Below are 17,319 nucleotides of genomic sequence, written 5' to 3' on the forward strand. Positions count from 1 at the left end.
TATTTCTTTAGTTTCAAAGGCTACAAACGTGTTCCTGGTTTACTAGTTACTTCGATGAAATATATTACCAATTTTTTTCTTAGATTAAAAAAATGTATTACACCAACGACACTATTACTTGAAATACAAAAAAGGCCCCGCACCTTAGGATCCCGGTCTTCTCGGGTTAAAATGAGAGAATTGTTTGCTGGTTAATATCAAAGAGTAAGAGTGTGCGCTTAACAGGTAATAGTTAAAAAACAAAACAACCCTTCAAAGCCCTCAGAGGAGACCCGTCGAGTGCACTGCCCAGCTTGTGGCCGTGACCTGTCAGCCTCCGAGGTCCATCAGCGTCCCGAGACTCACCAGAGAGGCGCGGGCCACGGCTTCGACCACCGCGTCGAACACCTTCTGGGGCAGGCGCAGCAGCGTGGTGCCGCTGTCCACGATGGCCTTGTCCGCGTTATACTAGAAGAGGGGTTGGGGGTGGAGAGAAGGCACATGAGTGACATGGCACCAGCCCCCGTCACCGAGTCTGTTAGATACAGGGTGTCCCAAAGAAACGTACACACCCCCCGAATATGATACAGGCAGTGTTCATTAAAATACATTTCATTTTCAAAACTGAGCTATCAGCTGTTAAGGTGTGTATACATTTTGGGGGGACACCCTGTACAAATTCGGGCAGCCATGGTACCTCCTTGGTGGCTACAATTAATCTTATATTCTCAGAAACTGGAAACCAAGGATCTTTGGTTTAGCCCAGCCTTCTCACTCCACAGACAAAGGAAGTGAGGCTAGAAAAGGGAAGTGACGTGACCAAAATCAACAGCCCTCCCGTGCAGAGTTTGTCCCGTATGCAGAGATGCCCAAATTTCCTTGTCAAGGAGCCTCCACGGGCAAAGAGGGAAGGCCCGCTGGTCCTCAGCAGGTGCAATGACGCGTTAAATGCCATTTACACAAATCACACAAAGTCAACTCTCGTAAATGCTGCCAATGGAAGAGAGAGCCGGAGCCACATTCGGTAAGAGAGTCACACACACACACACACACACACACACACACTCTCAAAATAAAATGCAAACTCTGCACACACGCACTCACAGAGTTTGCATTTTATTTTAGGCCCTTTGATTCTACCACTGGGTTTCTTCATGGCAAGTAAGTGCGCTTTGACCATAAACACAGATCCGTGGACTTGGCACCACTGGGTGGCATGGGCCATCATTTATCAAGTGTCCGCGGTTTCTCAGCAGCGTCCGTGTACGTGGGCACCTGTGATGGCTGTGATGGTGCACAGGGAAGGACGTGAGGAAAAGGCTGGAGGTATGAGGTCGGGATAGAATGAAGTGCCGGTGGTTTTCATAAACCACTCTGAAAATATCGGAGCAGACAAAGGCTCCCTCAAGTCATCATAATCATAATGCCATTATGTGCCACAGGTAAGCCAAAATGCAGCGAGAGGGTGTGAACAGGTTAGCAAGGGGTCGGGTCTCACAGCTCTGCGGCCTGCCTGCTTTAGCCCAGCAGCCACGCACATAACTTGTTTGAGTGAGAATTACAGTGGGGAGGGGGGGAGCTCTGAAGGAAAGAGAGAACAGATGATTTATTTTTGTTGAAACCTGCATACTTCACCCTCTTCACAGAGTTCAGGGACCATCAGGCCAAGGTGAATGGGGAAGGTGTGGCTCTAGGTACCTCTCCTCACTCACCATTTTATACTAATTTTTCCTATTAAGCCAAGTGGTGGTAAGAAAACAATTTTTTCAGAGAGAGGTCACTGATTTAAACTTGTCATACAAAAGGCCCTGTAACTTTTAATGTCATGAATCTCTGATTTATCCTGCAATGTAATGCACCTTCTGGTTTCATGCTCAGGTCCCTGCTGTAATCTTTAGGTGACTCAGGCACTCACAGACTCGTAGGCACAAAGAGCTCACAGCGGAGATACCTCTCTGCAGTCCAGATTGAGGCTCTGGCCTCCGATTTCCAACTTCAGAATTTCTATCTGGTAATACCACTCCTCCTTAATCGGGGTATACCAAATGTCTCCTTTGTACAAACTTGGTTCGATTCCGCCCAGGACCTAGGAAGGAAAATAGTCACAGGGGTAAGAGAAAACACAGGCGCATAACAAGTTACACAAAGCAGAGTGTAAGGCGAACCTTCGCTGGAATCAGTGCTCACTTCAGTCTGATGCTACAAAACAAATGTATGTGCTTGAAAATTAAACGGGGAATGTTTTGGGGCCAAGTACGCAAAGGTCAGACAATACTCTGCCCCGGTCTAATCAAGATGCTGTGGGGGTCCCCTCACCTACAGGACACACACGTAACGCCAACCTTACAATATGGAGATTCTGCCCCAAAGAAACGCAGTGAAATAGTTAATTGCCCAGACCGACAGCTAAACCGCCCAGATTTAGCTCCTCAGAAGACGGAGGAAGCCCCCCAGCCCACACACTGCACGGAAAGCGAACAAGATGGAGCTTCCTTAATCGAAACTTCACTTTGCAGAACGGTATGACCTTACCCCTCACATCCCATGCCACACTCTCCCCTGGAGAGGGGGTAACAAGCAAGTGCACTGCTAGCAAATGGAAGAAGCTGAGCCGGCTTCTCATGGCTCAAGAGCAAAGGCGTTGGCAGCACCCACCCTGAGGGAGGTCCCCTCTTGAGCACCCTCCTGTCACCTCCTACTTGAGACATCTGGGTGCAGGTTCCATCAAGGGGACGCTCAGGGCTGATAGCCTTGAATGATTCTGCTCCACTAACAAATGCTTTTGCTCAATGTGTGTGTATGTGTTGAGAGAGAGAGAGAAAGGATATACGGTTGTTCTTTGTCTCCCCAAACTTATGAAATCGCAGGCATCCCCCCTGCTTCCCCTCCCTGGGGTAAGGCCCACCCGCTATCTCCCCGACTGTCTCTCGCTTGCCCCTCCCCCACCCAGCAAAACCAGTTACCTCTCAAAGGAAAATTTTAAAAAGCTTTCATGGAATTTGGGGAAGTCATGAGAATCATCTTTTGGATGGTAGGAGAATTAGGAAAGATAAAAATAATAGGTAATTTTATCCATTTTTAAAAAGTTTTATAATAAGGATTATCACAATTTTCCAGGACCTACGTATGCCTACACGTCTAATATTTCCATCAGGGTCTTAATAAAACAGAAAGAAAAAACAATGCCCCAGAGATTGGTGCGTTTTCGCCTCTTTAAGACTGAAAGATACCCACAAGACTACCTCCGTTGGTACCCGATCCGGCCACAGGCAGTCCCGCCCCACACATCTGCATGGAGAAAACGTTGGGGATTCCTGCTTGTGTCACGAGGGAGTCAAAGAAGGTCTCCAGGGAGCTCGACGGCTGCAGGAGGAAGGGAAGGGACAATGCATCAGACTCACAGTCTAGAGTACCCAGGGCTGACACCACGTTAGATTTATATTTAACTTTTTTCATGGCTGAACAGTAAACAAGCTTATGATTAAGTACCTTCAACAATAATTCAGAAACCTCCAACAGGACTTCCTACTACTTGGTATTTTTCCTTTCGGCGCGGCTGTGTTGGAAAATACGAGTATTTCCGGAAGCTATTAGGAGGCTCTCACACTTGTCACCGCGAGTGCCTGGCGGGGCGGGTGACAAGGCGTGGAAGCGGGCGACCGAGGCAGGTGGCGGCCTCTCACTGCGGCCACTTCGGAGTAAGGAGAGAATCGGGTCTCGGGGGCTGGCGTGTCTTCACCTCTCAGCTGCAGTTGTCCCTCACACGAATCAGAGGTGCCTGACCCAGGGGACAGTTCATCTCAGATCCCAGACTGCGGGACACTGCGTGGCTTGGCCAGCTGTCCACGGGGCTCCCGTGAGCAGGGAACTCGCAGAAAGGGAGCAGTGCTCTGCTTCTCAGGCTGAAAAGCTGTCTGACTCCCCTTTGCCGGGTTTCACTCCGGGCCCTCCTCGCAGGCAGCCGCGCATGCAGAGGACGCCCCCAGTTCCCCAGGACTCAGAAGAAAGAGGGACCGTCTACGGACAGTTCTGAGCTGGGGGTGGGCCACGGGGGCCGGTGGTCATAGAGGACGGTCACAGGCTTGAGTTTAGATTTTGGCTTTGACAACTGGAGATAGGAGAGTTAGTCACCGTGAGTGCTAGTTCTTGGTGAAAACTTAATTGCAGTAGCATAGATGCTATAGGCATATGCTAACCACCAATGGTTAACAGAAGGCACGATCATTTATTATCTGTAAGATAATACGAATTATGATCTGGAGGGAGGAAGAACCCCATTAACAAATAGGTAAATCTCCCCACGTGTTCAGTTCATTTGTCCTAGTCTCCCACTCAGCTCCCGTGGGGTCGGGCAGAATCTGGCACGATGTCCCTAGGTGATCTTCGTGTTTGGGTCAATGAGACAAAGGTGTCTCTGGAAATGGGTTGGCTGGTGCTGACCCAGGCTGGTGTTCTTCTACTGTCCAAGTCCCTGAGGGACAGCAAGGTGAACAGTGCCCGGAACTGCATCCTGGCTCCACCACCCGCTAACCCTGTGACTTGCCCCTTTGTTTCCTGATCTGTAAAGTGGGGGTGATAACAGGCCCCTAGAGTGGTTCTGGGGCTTAAATGGGTCGGTGTTCCACAAAGGGCCGGGCCAGTGCCTGGCACACAGTCAGGGACCTGTTCCTGTTCTCTCAGGTCAGCTTCAGTAGGACTGTGCCCAGGATCCCTGCAGAGGTTGCAAAGCGCAGTTCCCGCGGCCAGGACAGCCTGATTCAGCCGCGCAGCTGGACCCTGGCAGCTGCGGGGGGGAGCCCCCGTGGGTGGCTCTGACACACATCCTTGGTGAGAGGCAGCTGGGATCCACCAGGGGCCACCACCCGCTATGGTCACCACCCACTGCTTGGTCAACCTCCTTCAGAAAAGCCTTCGGGCCACCAGCCCAGACCACCCGCCTGTCCTGTCTCCAGCCCTGCTTCCCACACATCCTGTTACTGTCTCCTCAGCTCCAACAATGTGGAGCCAACTGTTGCCAATCTTGGAATTTACAGATGAAAAGATAAAAGGTCATGTGGAAAGTCTGACACCCCCAAGGGAATTTTTACATATTATTAATTCTAGATAATTTAGCTTTCCTCTACTGTCTTCCAAGTAATCAGCATAGAAATAGTCATGCCCACATCTTTCATTTCCAAAGTCACACGAAGATGGAATGTTTCGCCCAAGGTCACATTGTTGGTGAAAATGTACTAAGGAAGGGAAGTTATTACCAGTCTGCAAATCTCATGTAAAGCTCGGCCTATGGTACTGAGAAAACGGGGCTCCAGGACCAGTCTGGGCCCCGCAGACAGTGAGACACGCAGGGGGGGCTCTGGCTGCCCTGGGCGAGGAGCCTCTGCCCCTCAGTGAGCACATCTCAAAAGTGGGGTAACCTGCCCTTACAAAGTCGGCCTTGTGGGGAGGTCGTGAGAACTGACACCTCGTAATGTTCTCAGCCTTGTGTCTCATGGGACAGTCTTTTTCCTTGAGAAGCCCCAGGGCTGGGGACTCCCCTGCTTGCTGCCCCCCACCAACCCTTCACCTCCCCCACCCCTGCACCCTTTGCTGGTAATCTTCAGCGGGAACCAATGTCTTTATGAGGAGAACAGGTTTTCCCTTTGGGGTCTTCAGGGACCAGTGGGGGCTCTGTTGTCACCAGCCTGCTGCTCCTGAAGCCGGGCTTCCTTTTTGATTTCTTTTTAGCTCTGGCTCAAAGCCTGACCCTGAGCAATGAAGTGTGGTGCCGATGACAGGCAGGAGGGGTGACCTGCTTTGCCCAGGTGTACGTAGCCCTGCCCATAGGTGCCCCGGGGCCTAACCCACCTGCCTCTGGTGGAGATTCCCTGGCTTCGGCCGGCCTGCCTCCCTCCTCCTGCGCCCCAGCAGTGCTCCTTCGGGGAGCCCACTACAATCCTGGAGACCATGCAATTCTGTCTTTCCATCTTGTGAAGGTTCTGATGCCGAGGAGAGCAAGGCTCCAAACTTTCTCCTTGTGGCTGGCAGTCCTGAGACAGGCTTTCCAGCTGTCCCTGCTCCGGCTGCAGGTGTCCCCTCAGAGGTGGTCTGGAGCCCCGGTTGGCAGCATGAGGCCTCTCAGCCTGCCGGGGCCACCTCCCCCTGCCCACGTCCCAACGTCTCCCGGAGGCTCCATCTTCATATGAACGTAGGAATTTAATAAACATTTTCTCGTAATCCTATGCTAATAAAAACTCCTAAACAAAACCATAAAGTGATTCAGATTCTCAGTATTTTCAACTATCCAAGTAAAATAGATAAAAACAAAAGACAAAGAGTAATGATACCAGTGTATCTTGCAGGGAAGTTCAAAAATTGTGCCATGTACTTTTAATTTTAAAAATGCTTAGAAACCTCATTAACCATGTGACCAGCGGTCTGTTTCAACCCCGTGATTCTGACTGACCAGCTCCCGCAGCCCGGACCCGTTCATTGGCCCTCTAAGGAGGGGTTTTCAGACTCTCTTCCCATCGCTCAACTGACTCAGGTCCCCGGCTCATTCTCACCTTGGCCAGGGCAGCGTAAGCAAGTCCAAGTATCCCATTCCACTCAATCCCAGGCAGGAAGAAGTTCTCCGACTCAAAGATCGTGGCAATGTTGACAAGGAAAGAGCTGTTGAAGCCTTTGGGGATGGTCACCAAGTCCTCCCCCACTGAGCCGGTCCAGCTCCCTTGCGTGTACTTCACGGTGACATCAAAGCCCTTGGGACTGTACGTGCTGGACCTGGAGGGAGAAGGGAAGGGAAAGCGTCGCATTCTGTCTGGGTGACCGTGTCTGACAGGAGGGCCGGTCACGGTGGCAAAGACGGCTGTTCTAAACACGGTCAACTGTAAGCAACTCTCAACAATGTTCACGTCAACAGTTACAGTTCCCACAAAATGTAATCACTACTGTTTGGGTAACAGCGTCTTCTGTGCCAGGTGGAAGGACATACTGGGGTTCACATGTGGCCCCAGAGAAACCCCTAGGTCAGGTGCTCCTCTTAACTGCGCTGGCTTGTGAAGGCAGAGCCGAATGTGGGCACCTGCCTGGCCCCCTGGCTATGCGGGGACCCTGCATTGACCGGGCTTTGTGGCACAGGGAGGGGCTCGCAGCCTGGAACAAGGTGCCCCAGCTTGTGCCAGCAGTGGCCAAGGGTTTGGATTCATACAAACAACCATTGTAATGAATAAAGATGAAGTCATACCCGCCACATTACCCCCTGATGTCACAGGTTCCTTCAGGGCTCTCCTCCAATGCCAAAAGCTGATTATATTCACAGCAGAATACAAGGGATGAAGCAAAAGGCAGGCTTTGACACAAGTCACTGCGACGCCATCTCCAACCCCCTAAGGGTAGGAGTTACTCAAACACAGTCTCCTCAACTAAAACGGAGATAACATAGTACCATACCTCGTGGGGTTAATTTTGAGGATTAAAAGATTGAACATGGGAAAGCACTTAGAACAAAACCCTGGAACACAGCAGGTACGCAACGAAAACAGCTGTTACTACAGTTAAATAACCTTTATTCAATGTATGAACTCTTAGAAAATGTAAATCCCCCCCCCCCGAAATGCTCCTGTAGAGTTACTCTTACTGAGTATCCTCACTGTCTCATTCTGAAGTCTAACCACCCCCGTGGAAAGGGGAACGTGTGTGGGGAAGTCATGGTCGAGGCGGCCGGGGCGGGGAGGAGCCTTGCGGGCTTCTGGAAGGTGGAGTCGCTGTGTCCAGGCCGGCACTGCCCAAGAGGCCTCCTGTAAGAAACAGTCTCAACTGATGCCGCCCCAAACGGCAGCCACAGGGGGCTACGGCGCACTTACCGTGTGAGTGCGGTGGGGCTAAACCCGGAGCATTATTGAATGTTAAACAGCCACATGCGGCTGGTGGCTACCCTGCGGAAAGCACAGCCCAGACAATGGGAGGGAGATTCCCCTTGGGCTCCTATCCCCAGGATCCGCAAACTAAGCTCCCAGACAAAGCCCCAGAGCCGAGCCGTGCGCCGCTCCGAGGGCTGTTCACGCAGGTCTCCAGCAGGAAGTTAAAAACCAAACGCGTTCCTCCCTCTTCCTGTCCTAACCGCCACCTCTCGGCGTTGAAAAGCCGTGGCTCTCGATCGTTAATTAACCAGCTCGGGGGAGGGCGAGCCCAGATCGCTTCTCCTGCAGCATCCACCTCTGTGCTCAGAAACAGCGATCAATCGGGACGCGGGGAGCTGGGGGAAAGTCCACTCACAGCAATAAAATCACTTTGCACCAAATCCAGGAGACGCTCTCCCTCTGGCAAGAGTGTTCGGGGACCACGGGACTGAAAAGCGGAATCAATTGAACGGAGGAGAAGAGAGCCAGCACGTTTTATTATTGTAGAAGAAACCACGACTGTTTTCAGGCTACCTGAGGGGGCGGGGGGCCGAGCTCCAGAGCTGCACCGTGGGTCAGCTCTGCTTCTCCTGAGTCATCCCACCCAGGGAGGGACCTAGGGGACTCGGCCGACACCTTCCTGGGTGCTTCTGCACATTTCAGAGTTACCTTCGGGGTCGTTGGCCTGCCCTGGGGGACCAGATGCCCCTCCAACTCTTCCACGGTTCTGGAAGGTTCTGGAAGGGATGGGATCAGTGGGTCACCAAAGGCCCAGGGGCTCTCGGTTAGCCCACCCAACCTGGGGTTCACCAACATTCTTGACAATGGCACACGTGGGTGGGTGGGCTCCAACGGGGCACGTTCCCTCTTGGACATGCAAACAACAGGCAGGCTCGAGAAATTATCTAAAGAATCAGGCAAAAACGACTGTCTCGGGGTCTGGCTCAGCCTCCTTAAGGTCACCGGGTACATCTCGAATATTCTAATCCCACTGACAAGCATCGAAGGAGAAGAAATTGCTCCTGTGCCACGACTGCTCTGCGGGCTTCACCCCCAACAGCGTAAGAGAGGAGGGGAAATTCTAATAGAAATATACTTAATTTCCTGAATAGATGAGCAGGTCAGAGGGATGAGCATATTGCATCTCTCAGGAAGCCAACTGGCCGGACTCTGTTTTACCGGCTGAAAAGGAAGCAGATCTTGAAAACCGCGCCGTCTTCTTTCTGCTATAGAGCCGTTCACCGGACACCCGCCGCCGGGCCAAGCGGGCTTCCGGCGGGAACAAGCCACACAAATGACTACCAGTCACCTGACGTCTCCTCCATAAATGGAAGGGACCTTGCCAAAGAACCCCAAGCCGCACCTCCAATCGCTGGGGAAATGCTTCAGGAAGCATTCGACCTGAATATCCCACGTCGGGAGCACTTGCCTCCGAGGCCGACAACCCAGCCAGAACCCTGATTATAACTAAGGGAGGTCAGAGGGCGGGGCGAGCACAGGACACCCCAGCGGGCGCCGCGCTCAGAGAGGAAACCTCGGTGGAGACAGGGAAAGGCGGTGAGAACCTTCTCCGGGCTTCCACCTCTGGTTCAGCTGAGAAGAGACCGGTCACCCTGATGAAGAATGCTTCTCTTTACAAGAAAGGCAGGGTCAGGGACAGGGGCCAAACTGTGAGTAAAGTCTTATAGGGACTTAGAAAATCTCAGCAATACCTGCAAGTGGGAGAGTCCAGCTGAGGTTCGAATGACAGAAGTGCCAAGGGATGAAACTCACAGTGCGGTCTCTGGGGGGAACTTCACCATGATTCGGTGCCGATGTGGAAAACCACGTCACCTACACGCGTGCCCTGGGTGCCTGAGTCTGTCTCAACCTGCCTCTATCAGCCCGCCCTGGGTGCCGGTGCCCGGAGGTGTCTCCTGTGTCTCCTATTGCAGCCCGACCAGAGTGTTTACATATTGAGGTGCTGATGCCCTCGCTATAAACCTCCTTTTATTTTCCCTACTTTACATCAGGGCAGTTAGAATTACCTTATAGGTAAGTAACATTACCTCTGCATCTCATTTCAGGGCATTGCAAAGAAACTCATCATAGCCTGGCCGGTGTGGCTCAGTGGTTGAGCGTCAACCTATGAACCAGCAGGTCACTGGTTCGATTCCCGGTCAGGGCACATCCCCGGGTTGTGGGCTGGATCACCAGTAGGGGGCGTGCAGGAGGCAGGGGATCAATGAGTCTCCCTCATCATTGATGTTTCTATCTCTCTCTCTCTCCCTCTCCCTTCCTCCCTCTGAAATCGATAAAAACATATTTAAAAATTTAATTAATTTTAAAAAAGAAACTTGTCATAAAAACTACAGAGCAACACAAAGGTGACTTTGCAGCAGCTCAGACCCCTGTGCACACAGTCTCACACTCACCTCCACTGCCCGTCTCCCTCTCGAGCCCACCTCCACTTCAGGACCAGAGGGGCCACAGTTAACACCCAAGGGCCATGTGCACCCTGCAGCTCAGGTACAACTGCAAAACTGCTGTATGACTTGCATTTTTCTACAGCAAATCTCATGAGCATGTACAGAGACTGTTAGAATGTCCTATGGGTTCCCCTGGAATGAACACATACATACACACACATACTCACAAACGTATACATGTACACACAACTATGTACACACACTGTGTTGTTTAAGATGAAACAGACTTCTGGCTGTTTTGCTCCAGGGGACTGTGAAGTATGGGTATGGTGCCCCCAAAGCTGGCCAGGCCCAGCCATGGACCAATCACTCACCTCTGCGCGTCAAAGTAGGAGTCTATGAAAGAATGGGGGGCCCCAGCCACGGCGAAGTTGCTGCTCCCGGTGTCCACGAGAATCTGCAGCTTTTATTTTTAAGGGGAAAAGATAGAAACCATCAGGTTACTTGACTAAGGCCATACTCTTGAATAAATCTTTTAAAAACAAAGTACTGATAATTTACTACTTAGAAAAACTTACATTGATTAGAAAGTTTTTAAAAAGCTGTTATAAAATTAACATCTGCACACAGTCCACTAAGAAGCTCACAGCAGGGAGGGGGAACTGTATTGCCCCCGACACACAGCAAGTCTTACAGAAAACACATTCAGTGAAATAACTGGGGTTTCCTTCTTAAGCCACTGGTACTAACAAGGCATAGCCCTTCCCACCCTGGGGTGCTGTCCAGGTCTGTCACCTGGCTGGGATCCTCAATTCCTGCCTTTCCAATCCCACTTGTAAATCCTGATCCAACGGGGCCTCCCTGGGGCCTCCCCTCATTTCTGCTGCACAGCACCTGGGAACACCTGTCACAGTTATCATTTTTTAGTTTTAATGAGGTATAATCTACATATAATAAAAATGCAAGATCTTAGATTTTCCACTGGTGAGTTTAGACATGGTATGCACCCAAACCAAGGTACAGATATGTCTATTTTGTCCAAAAGGTCACTTTACGGCTCGTCCCAGTCTCAGTCCATCAATCCCTCTGTTCTGCAGCTCCAGCGCACATTTTGTTTAAGTTTCGTCCGTTTGAATTTTTATGGAGGACCCATCACTGGGTATAACTGATTAAATATTTGGCCACTGGTGACTGATTCCACCTCTAACCCCTCCCTCCCCCAGGTAGGTGAGACTCAAATTTCCAACCCCCCCAAACCCACATAGTTCCCCATCCTCAAGGGCTTTCCAAAAGCCAGCTCCTGAATGCACCTGGGATGTGGCTGAAAGGGGCTGGTTATGAAAAACAAAGGGCACTTTCATCACTCTAATCACTTAGGAACTTCCAAGGGTTTCAGAACCTCTGCCAGGAACCGGGATGATTTTTTCTTAAACATCACAATATCACACACGGTCTCTGTGAAAACAGCAAGTGCCCCAAACTCATCCAACATCAGAATGAAGTTCCAAATGCACCTTGTCAAGCACCAAGGCCACTGTCCCAACAGTGGGCGCTGGGTCCAAGCCGACATAAGCTAATATATGTAGCTCACAGGGCCCTGACTCAACCCTGCCTCCAGGTCCCGGATTTAAATGTTTCCTGGAGGCAAGGTGAACTTTTATTTTTATCTATTTATTTTTAACACATTTTTATTGATTTTCAAGAGAGAAGAAGGGAGACGGAGAGAGGGAGAGAGAGAAACATCGATTGGTTGTCTCTCATACGCACCCCACCCGGGGATCAAACTCACAACCTGGGCACGTGCCCTGACCGGGAGTCGGAGCAGTGACCCTTTGGCGCACAGGACGCTGAGCAGCCAACTGAGCCACACCAGCCAGGGTGCAAGGTGGGCTTTTAAAGCTGCCTGGGTGAAAGCAGCGGAGAGGCGAAGGAGGGGAAATAAAACAGCAAACTCCTCACGAGGCATTTCAGGGAATTTCAGGCCTTTCCGAGAAGGGAGGGCGGCTGTTAGGCAAGACACACGGAGCGCCCGAAAACTCTGCCGTGAGAATTTCTCTTTCTCAGTCACTGAAAGTCACAGATAATAAAATACAGATCCCTGAACCACCTTCCCTCCTCTCCAAGCTCGTGGTCAGTGAGAAGGGTGTGCCATCTCTACAAGTGTTTCCCGGGTCTCCCTGGGAAGCCACACAGCCAACAGCCCAGCAGGACACGTGGTGTGGACAGACCGGGTCGCCTGGCAGTCTGGGTTCCCAGCCCCAAGCTCCTGCGCAACTGGGAGTGGCCAAAGCAAACACAAGACTATATTGTCCTTGGCACAATGGCCCCAGTGACGGGGGACTGTGTTGGCAGACATTTCTCTCTCTCTTCTGGGTGTGGAATTCCACCCACAACCTCTGCATCGTATCAGAGCCGAGTCCTTTTACAACCCTGTCCTCATGATCTGCCACACTGTACACTGTCCCCACTTCAAGAGGCAGGGGACACAAAAGCAGAGAAAGTCACCCAAAACATAGGCTGCATTATTTTACACAGAAGACTCCTAATCGCCCAGGCATTCTGCCCAATCTTCCCGGCCAGCTCAGCAGAAGCCAGCTTTCAAAAACATTCAATTCAGAGTCACAGCTCGGCAAAGCCGGCCACCGCCTCGGCCGTTCCTAGAGCGTGATTTCAGGAGACAAATCACCCTGATAAAGGAGGCAGCCACCAAGTCAGATGAGGGGCGGACGTCCAGGGGGCAGTCAATGCTCTGGGTGGTGCTTCAAGTAATGTTTCTGCGCAGCACACAAGCCAACGCCTTTTTCTGCTTGACAAGGCTGTGAACGAACATTCCTCAGGCTGATCTCTCCCCAGGGCCGTGACTCCCTTTTTGCAAGTAGTCTCAACAGAACAGGAAAAAGAAATAATTCCACTTGTCCTATACTTTTATACGATCCACTGTAAAACAACCGAAATGCAGGGGCTCAGGGTGCAGGTCTCTTCTGGGCACCTCGCCTCCCTCCACAGCCAGCCATGTCATCTGCCCTTTCCTTATTCCGGGAACTTCCAAAGTCATTTCCTGCCCCCCGGGTTCATCGCCACACACACGACAGTCTCACCCCAGAACACATCACTCAGCTCCATAAGGGACACTGAAAAGACACACATAGTCTCAGATTTGTGGAATGTTTACAAGTGAAAATGCCTCAGAAGCATCTAAGAAAGATATTACCCATGCCCCACAAGGAGGAATGCAGAAACGCCTATTTTTAAAAAAATATGTTTTATTGATTTCAGAGAGAGGGAGGGATAGAAACATCATTGATGAGAAAGAAGCATCATCGATCGGCTGCCTCCTGCACGCCCCCGACTGGGGATCGAGCCCGCAACTCGGGCATGTGCCCTGACCGGGAGTCGAACCGGGACCTCCTGGTTCATGTGTCAACTATCAACCACTGAGCCACACTGCCCGGGCTGCATTATTATTATTATTTTTTTAAGTGTGTTGAGTGACAGGGGAAAGGGCTTGGAAATCACACTTTTAAAGGGGGAAGCAGCAGAGATGAGGGAGAGGTGGCCCTGGCCCCTGCAGTGCTAAAAATCCAGCAGAAAGAATCAAGTGTCCTCGGGCCTTTCCCTAAAAGCTGCCTGTGATCCAAGTGACAAGAACTAGGAAGGTTCAGAACTTACTGCAGGAGCTGACAGGGCAAACTTTTGCTCCATTTCTTAAAAACAGCAAAATCCCAAATATGCTGCCTCTTGTTCCTTCCTTTCCCAGTCGCGTGTCAGCAGGGTCTCCTGCCTGTTCTCCTTCTCTCCACAACCTGCGGAGACGGGGCTTCTGCCTCACCATTCAGGGCCGGCCGAGGTCACCGGTGACATCTGCACACTAAGCCCCATCACCACCTCCCCCAGCCTTCAAGCACCACTGGCCACGACTGACCAGTCCCTCCTTGAAGCTTCGAAAACACCACCTTCCCCCACAGTTTTCCCCACGGTCCCCCCCGGCCCTCCCTCTCAGTCTCTGTGGCAGGTGTCTCCCTCCTCTAACTGTGCTCTTGGAAACACCTTCCACATCGTTCCTGAGGCTTCGCGATCCCCAGACCCTGCTCCATCGTTGTCACACTGCAGTCCAGCCGTCTTCTCCAGGTTACGTCCCCGGCGCAGGGCACCCTCTGAGAGAGTGGGGCCCGTGTGTGGCCCATCGTTTCCCCTCCAGCACCCTGGACAGTAAACGGTGGTTGAATGAAGGCGACTCAGGGATAGACTTTCCCTGAGTGGAGACTAAATAGCAGAAATGCATATTGTGGGGAAAAGGAATGTGTTTGTACATTTATGGAACAAGCCTGCATTGCACACCTACCCATCACACGCAAAATATTGCAAAAGATCTTAAACAGATGAAAAATGAGACCTGTGAAAATTCTATTACCCGCAAACGAGAGCTTTCTTCTGCTCAGCAAGCAGTCCTACCCGAACTTGCATAATAAGATTTTACAAAATCATCATGAAACGAGAATGCCCATTACGCTCACGTTACCGGTGGGTGGGAATTGGACACATTTCGAACGTGATCGGTTTCTGCTCCCATGTCGAGAGTGCTGCTCTCACGTCAACTGCACTGAGCGGTGACAGGCCCAGAGGGCCCAGGCCAGGTGCCCTCCACCATTTGGAGCAGGTGCCTGGGCAGGTTCCCGCTCCTGCCCGTGTCTCCACTCCCTCGTCTAGGAAGGGGGCTCGTGAGGAGTAAGCACGGTCACGAGGGGTTAACTGCAGGCTCTCGGCCAGTGAGTGAAAACGCTAGTGTGGATGACAAGCCCGGATTCAGCAGGAGGCGGGAAGGCTGAGGTCAGTCACCGGTGGCCATCGAGACAAGCTCCATGACATCCCAAGGGATCTCTGGCCAAGGGCTGGCTCCATCCAGAGTGATGTGAATCCAAAGATTCTTTAGGAAGATTCCTTTTGGAACATTCTTGGGGGCAGTCAGGACTTTATTGCCTTACTCTGCCTAGACAAAGCTCACTCATTTTTAAAATGAAACATTTTGTGGTGTTTTATTTTCCTCATTTAAAAAAAAATCTTTATTGATTTCAGAGAGAGGAAGGGAGAGGGAGACAGAGAGAAACATCAATGATGAGAGTCATTGATTGGCTGCCCCCTGCACAACCCTGCAACCCTGACGGGGAATTGAACCGTGATCTCCTGGATCCTAGGTCAATGCTCGACCGCTGAGCCACACCAGCCAGACTTCCCTCATTTTGTTTTGATGCATTTTGTCACCCTTGGTGATGTCTTTTATTGCCTTTGAGTTTCTCCAATTTGCCTATGTTTTCTCTCAGTGAGCTCCTGCACTGCTTGAGGGCAAAGTCCTTTTTCTTTGTCTCCTTTTGATGGTCCCCCTAGTGACAACAGGAATCCAGGGATCCTGTTCCTACAGTGCGGAGGAAGAAAATGCAAGCTCCCTGGGCGGTCGAGGGAAAGCAGATGTAGAGGCCAAACTTGCAAAGAGGCTGGAAGAAGCCGGAGAGAGCTCCCCAGGCCAAATTCCTGATACATGTGTGCAAAAAATTTATTTAGATTTTCTGGAATTGGCTAGGACGGACTACCTTAATTAATGTCCTAGCTGCTCTATCAAATAAAGCTCTTAAATATCAAAGGGTGAGCAGAGTTAGAAGCAAAAGACAGCAGAGGCTGAGGGTGCCCACCAGGTGCCCTGGCAGCGTTCTGTCACTGCAGGAGCAAGCCCCTCCAATGCCCAGGGTAGGCCTGAAGCGAAGGTCACGGGGCAAACATTCCTGGGAGCAGCCCTCACCCCCAAATACACAACAGCTGATGGACTGGGACCTCCATTTCCTCGCTCCTCTGGTGGCCAGCTTTGAGTGTGCCCATGCCACCTCCCAGAAGTGCCCCCAGGATGGAGCCCAGGAGCCCACCGCTCCTCCTTTCTGCCTCACTTCTCTCTCCTCCTGCATGTTTTGGGGGTAGAGAGAGATAAGGCTGAGTCACGCAGACCTTGCCTTATGCACCCCAAAGTCCAAATATCCTTTAACTCAGACCCTGAACGAAACAAAAGAGAGTGGTCAGGAAGCTAAGACCCTCCCAGGGCTCAGAACTGTCTACCACAGCGCAGTCGACCGCCTGCTGAAACCTACCGCGGGCTGCGCAGGCCTCCCCCTGCCCCTCTCAACCTTCTGCTGATGCATCCCAATAACCATTCAGAAAGCCATTTGCTAATCGCGCCAATAAGGTAAAATGTTGCATTTAAGGAAAGAACTGGGCTATGAGTCTAGTTGGCGATAGGCAGCCCGAGATTTCTCAGATATCACTGTCTCTTTTTCAGCAGGTTAATAGGAAAATTAGCAGATAATTTAAATAATGGCTCATTTAACACAACGATTCCTAATTACATTAGCAGCCCATCTGCCGGCGTCTGCCAGCGAGCAAACCCGTGGCGGCGTCCTTTCCGGCCCAGCCACGCGGGCTGTTTGCCCACAGTTATTACACGTGATTGTCGGCGCCGATTCTGCTAATCAGGCTCTTTCAGCGCTTCAGGCCTAGGAATGGAGCTCATCCGCTTAAACGCATCTTGTTGGAGAAAGCAAAAATAATTGCCACGCATCATTTCTCCACAATCTAAAATTAAGGTTGTTTTTATAAAGAAGGGGTGAAACCGTTTCCAAAGGGCTCCACTTAACGCAACCAGATGTTGATTCGCTAAGAGGAGCTGGATCGCACAGTTTATTCAGGCTCTGCGTGTGTGTGCGTGTGTGTGCCCGCGTGTGTGTGTGCATGCACATTCGTGCTTGTGCCTCCACTATTGCACCATGGGCCCAACTAGAAAAACACATGCCAAGAGTCATGCGGATTCCTTGGCTCCTTCTGGGAAAACCACAGCTGCCAAGTGCATGGTGCGGAGGGGAGGGGCCCATGCTTGGCTGGTTCCAGACGTGGTCACAGCTTTCCAAGGAATGTTTAGGGCCTGGCAGGTTAAGACGGGCTGTGGAGGCTGAGGCTGAGAGAGCAGGATCTGGATGTGGGAGGGGTGGTGTGGGGTCCCTGTTAGAAGAGCCCAAAAG

At 51.4% G+C, this 17,319-nt stretch overlaps 1 protein-coding gene across 2 annotated transcripts in view; it reads right to left on the reverse strand.

Moving 5' to 3' along the window:
* The window catches only part of BACE2 (beta-secretase 2), a 52,926-nt gene that overhangs the window by 15,215 nt on the left and 20,392 nt on the right, over positions 1-17,319 (reverse strand). For both annotated transcript variants that reach the window (XM_081138677.1, XM_081138678.1), the window contains exons 2-6: positions 10,639-10,727; positions 6,522-6,738; positions 3,214-3,342; positions 1,931-2,065; positions 346-447 (exon numbers count right to left, since the gene is read on the reverse strand). In XM_081138677.1, the coding sequence (XP_080994803.1) occupies positions 346-447; positions 1,931-2,065; positions 3,214-3,342; positions 6,522-6,738; positions 10,639-10,727 (672 nt within the window). The remainder of the gene's footprint in view (positions 1-345; positions 448-1,930; positions 2,066-3,213; positions 3,343-6,521; positions 6,739-10,638; positions 10,728-17,319) is intronic.

Source organism: Miniopterus schreibersii (genome assembly GCF_964146895.1).
Source record: "Miniopterus schreibersii genome assembly, chromosome: 5".
In the NCBI taxonomy this organism is placed as follows: Eukaryota; Metazoa; Chordata; class Mammalia; order Chiroptera; family Miniopteridae; genus Miniopterus; species Miniopterus schreibersii.